Source organism: Triticum dicoccoides, chromosome 7A (genome assembly GCF_002162155.2).
Source record: "Triticum dicoccoides isolate Atlit2015 ecotype Zavitan chromosome 7A, WEW_v2.0, whole genome shotgun sequence".
NCBI lineage: Eukaryota > Viridiplantae > Streptophyta > Magnoliopsida > Poales > Poaceae > Triticum > Triticum dicoccoides.
Genome location: NC_041392.1, coordinates 164,593,966 through 164,598,820, shown reverse-complemented (window position 1 = coordinate 164,598,820; position 4,855 = coordinate 164,593,966). Strand labels below are relative to the sequence as shown.

Below are 4,855 nucleotides of genomic sequence, written 5' to 3'. Positions count from 1 at the left end.
AAGAGAGAGGAAAACCCTGATTAAAGGATCTGGAAAAAGACTCTCTGGGACCCTTACGGCTATGCTCCTTTGGAGCTTATGACGTGGGTAGCGGAAGCAGGACGGGCCGTAATTATTTATTGTATTTACTGGGTTTTAAACCCTGAACCTCTTGGTTGTAAGTTTATGCACATAACCAGATCTGAGGGCCGAACATTATACTCCAATAAGAAGGATGCATGCGGCCATCTTATTAAATCTATTTGATTACATGTAATAGCTCTCTTGCACGGTTCCAAAAGAAAAAGTATTACACTTTTGCTAATTCCTAGGCAGCAGAAGTTATTGCAATCTAAGTTGACTTTCTAACCCAAAGTCGCACCATATTTCACTTGTGCTTGCACGTTTCAGAAAAGGGCATGATTCATGCCATGTATATAGAACATGTTGTTCTATTTAAGTTGTGATAATTTATGTCTGTTGATTTTAAATTTTAAACTTCTGTCAGGGTTTTGTGCCAACATTTTTAATCCTTCTTTCTTATATTTTGATCTGATCATTTTTAGGCCATCCTAGTCAACCCATCTGGGTTGCTGATAGATTTATAGTAGCACATATTATGAGCTGGTCCATTAAGAAAGTACTTTGACCAGTCAAGTAAACAGCCAACCTTCCTTTAAAAAGGTAAACATCCACTTTCCATAAAATCTACCTTCATTAGATGCAAATCACAAAGCTAACAACAAAGTGACTGAAACTTCAGTAATCTCAAGCAACTGTTCAATTGATAGGCCCCAGCCATCAAGGATTCAGACAGCCATATGACATACCAAGAGGGAGCTGCAGAGGTACTACTTGTACAAGTTGGAAGCAGAAGAACAGGAGCTAGTAAGAAATTTCAATAGTATTTCTGCCAAAATCATGAGGAAATTCGAAAAGAGAATGGAGATCGTCCTCATAGCAGCAGCACGACACTGCAAGTCTGCACTTTGATGATACACAATGTATAGATACACAAAATGGCAGCATTGCTAACTTTGCCCTTTGGTATGAACTTACAATATGTACGGCTCGTATAGTACAACATTACCCACTGAAAAGGAATGAGAACAAAATGTACAGCGAGTTGGAGAACTTGACTCAACAAATGATGGACAAACCACAATTGATATGGCATGCTCCAATCGCACAAAGCCAGAAGCCTGTGTTGACAAATGATAGATCTTCTGAACTCTGAACAGAAATAATATAGTTGCTTTTCCATCTGTCAGATATACAGATAATACACTCGCGGTAACAATGCTGTTCCCAGCCTGACCTATCAAAAATACGGCAGCAGCAACACCGTAGCTCAGATGCAAAAATTAGTTGCTGATCTACCACAATCCAAATCCAACGCAATGTCAAACTGATCAGAGCAGTCAGTAAATTGAATTTGATCCCAATCAGCTGTGCTGGAACCATATTTAGAATGCAAGGTTGTTGTTCAGCTTAAAGTGAGAGCTTTGTCACCCAATCTCCAAGTTGATTCCAGTGGTGCTTCATGTTGAGGTATCAGCCAAAGAGCCAAAACAAGCTCTGGGCCACTGGCTGCATAATACAGTTACAAGCTCAAGAAACTTCCAAAATGTCTCAATTATCTGTTCTGCACATACACTCTGGACAACGCGGATGTCTGAATATGCTCCTCGCAATTGGCCTCTCATGGACTTGCTTAGTTTGCTGTATGAGTTTGTTTACTCTTGTTTCAAATTCCTTCCACTCTATTGTGGCATTCTTCACAAGTATGCTGGCTAGGCGACGCTTATTTGGTCTTAATGTGGGAAGGTCCCCACCACCATAGTACATGCGGTATCCTTGAACAAGAGAAGAGAACTGGCTGCCTGGGTCAGTCATAGCAAATGCATCAGCTGATGCACATGCAATAAAGTCCAGAGCTGCCAACTGCAAATGGCAAGAGAAAAAAGAAATTATTTCATCAAGTATAATTAGAATGCATAAGGTGCTTTTTTTCGAATTAAGGAGCAGAGCTCCCAATTAGAACACAGTTGTTCGTGCTGACCCTCGAAAACGAAAGGTTCCACTTCTTTATCATGCATGTGCAGACTTTCATTCAAAATTCTGATATTAGTAATATTCTTTATCATGTGTGCCACTCTAGTGGTTCGAATTTGAATTTCACACATAAGTCACCTTTAGTACGGAACTGGCAAAAGAAATACTTAAGCTGCCCACATGAGCCACCTTTGGAGTGGAGCACATACAATTAGAGCATTCCTGGTGTTGCACATGCAAACTTGTATACATTTCAATCAAATTGCAGGCTATATCTAAGGTCCATACCCATCCGAGGCTTAAGGCCTTCAAGAAGTGTCTTTGCTTATGAATGGTTTACATCCATGTCTAACAACACTTTGTTTGCATAATTTTCCACCTATATACGGAATCAAATAAAACATCTTATCAAAAATTACCTGCGATGAGAAGTTTCTGAATGGTTCAAGCTCCGATGGGGACAGAAGTGTTTCTTTAGTTACTAAAGCAGGATAAAGGCGACTTATGGCAGCCATCCTATGCCTCCCTCCATAAATTTCAGCACCTGCAATATATATACTAGTCCTGCGCTTGAAACCAATAGCAGCGAGCATAAGCACAGCTTCTTCAGGTGCAAGGGGGCATTTGCCTTCAGATCGCAAGAAAGCAGCAGAGGGCAACCTGAAACAATAGTTGGACTTTCAGAAACGTATATTTTTTCTGAAAGGCAAAATATATTTGACTGGACAGCATTTGATTCGGATGGAACATTTTTCAACATTAGACATACAAAGAAGATCATTTCATTGTCATGAATGCCCAAACAGGGCATCAAAAAGTAACTGGAAATGGAAAGCATAGGATGGCATACATACTTTGTTGTCCTCTTGATTTCTGTCAGAGCAGGAAAATGAATTTGACGATACATCTCTAATTCCTCTTCCTCATCTTTCCCACCACCAAAGTAACACATTGAGTATGCAACCATATCAATCTCAAATCTGAGATGAACTGCTAGATATTTGGACGACTCGTTCCTGTTCCCACTGGGGATGGATTTCCCAGCAAAATGACCTAAAAGATTATCTTGCAAAGGCAACAGATGGGGCATGTGGCCTTGCAATCTCTCTACAAGTAATGCACCAGTTTCTTGTATTTTGTGTACAAAACGAAGAGCATGAAAGTTACATCTGCATCGCAATCTCTGTAGAACAGTTAGCACATATATAGTTAGAACATGCTTTCAAATTATCATTTCTCACTAACACAGTGAAATTCTAATGCTTTATCCATGTTTCATGTATGTAATTTTAATATGTGGCTAAATCAGGAACAGAGAAATAAGAAACCTGGCAAACGAACATAGTTATAGCTTCTTCATTGTATCTCTTATGGGTTGGAACTCGTGTCATAGCTCTGGTATGCGTTTTGTAAAAAATACACTGCCCACCACCAGTATTTATGCAACCTAGACTAACAATGTTTGAAGAGAACTCATGGTATTTAACACGCATATGGCTTTGCAGGTAAATGGAAACAAACAATAGAAAATGGCAATACCTGAAGTTGAAAAGGTATCGGGTCAAAAGATAAGCGGTTGCCAAATCCTACAAAGTGGACAACTCTGTTCTTCAGTAAAATTGGTAGTATCTTTTTTACATATATACTTGGCTTTGCCTCTTTCATGACATCTGTATCATTAACCTACAGAAGAATAAGAGTTGGGCAATACAGTATGAGCATCAAAACCATTTTTCCACCTCTAGAGCTTTCTGGAAATCAGAGATTACTTACAAGGCTACCAATTGCCTCCAAATCTAACGATTGCAACTCCAAAGGAAGCTCCTTCACAATCCGAATATCAGGTTTCAAATATTTGATAAAATAATCCTCCTGATATATATCTCGAAACTGGCTACGATATTGAATTTAATTGTACTTTAGAACATAATAGAATTATCAACCACTGACAGAAGCTATCAACACATAAGACTAAGATTAACTTATTTTGTAAGGAAATGTTGAAATATACCTTTTGTCCAGCCAAACATTACTGTACAAGAACTTTGGAATGACAAGAGTTGCGTTGAGCAACCGGGATATGGTAACGGCATTGCAGATCTGTTAGAAGATAAACCAGAATGCAGTTAAAATTAATGAAATAAGTTTGAATAGCAGTTAAGAAATCTAGAGCTTGAACTGTAGTTTCCTTCCAAGATTTTTTCTTCTAATTAGACCAGCAAAACTGAAAGATGTTTCAAATTACATAAGACAATAAAATGTTTACAATCCTCTTGCTCTAACTTGCTGTGAAGTGAGAGTCTTGTGGGATTCATGCTAATGATGTTTGTCATCCTTGGCCAAGCTTTGACATCATATTTATGGCAACCCTTTTTATAAAGAGGATACGGATTCAACACAGAACATAGTACATAGTCTGGATAAGTCATAACTTGCTTTAAAAATGAAATGCATTAAATTTATGACCCCTTAAAATGAAGTAAAGTGTGATATTGATTACAATTATTCAGGTAATGAACAACCCAGAGTCTCGTATGATGTTAGAACTCAAGTAAACCACCATCCTCCAATCCATCAAGGAACGAAGAAAACAGAGTCTTCTTCCCATAGTCTATTTGCATGTAACAACTGCAGACCTCTTCCACACTAAAACCTTGAGGACTAAATAGAGTGCATCTGATGTTACACAAGTTAGGACTACTCACCGCTACCCTTTGCTGGTTTATTCCACCATTTGCACTGATGATGATGTAACCATTGGTTCCCTCTGTAGTTAACAAACATGAGGCTAATTAAAACAACAGAGTGATAAATCATAAAA

The 4,855-nt window shown here is 38.4% G+C and overlaps 1 protein-coding gene across 2 annotated transcripts in view; it reads right to left on the bottom strand.

Moving 5' to 3' along the window:
• Positions 1 to 913: 913 nt before the first annotated feature.
• LOC119330318 (O-fucosyltransferase 15-like) overlaps positions 914 to 4,855 on the bottom strand; it is a 6,058-nt gene continuing 2,116 nt past the window's right edge. For both annotated transcript variants that reach the window (XM_037603421.1, XM_037603422.1), the window contains exons 4-10: positions 4,740 to 4,801; positions 4,046 to 4,134; positions 3,808 to 3,928; positions 3,574 to 3,717; positions 2,889 to 3,217; positions 2,454 to 2,694; positions 914 to 1,923 (exon numbers count right to left, since the gene is read on the bottom strand). In XM_037603421.1, the coding sequence (XP_037459318.1) occupies positions 1,612 to 1,923; positions 2,454 to 2,694; positions 2,889 to 3,217; positions 3,574 to 3,717; positions 3,808 to 3,928; positions 4,046 to 4,134; positions 4,740 to 4,801 (1,298 nt within the window). In that variant the 3' untranslated portion in view covers positions 914 to 1,611. The remainder of the gene's footprint in view (positions 1,924 to 2,453; positions 2,695 to 2,888; positions 3,218 to 3,573; positions 3,718 to 3,807; positions 3,929 to 4,045; positions 4,135 to 4,739; positions 4,802 to 4,855) is intronic.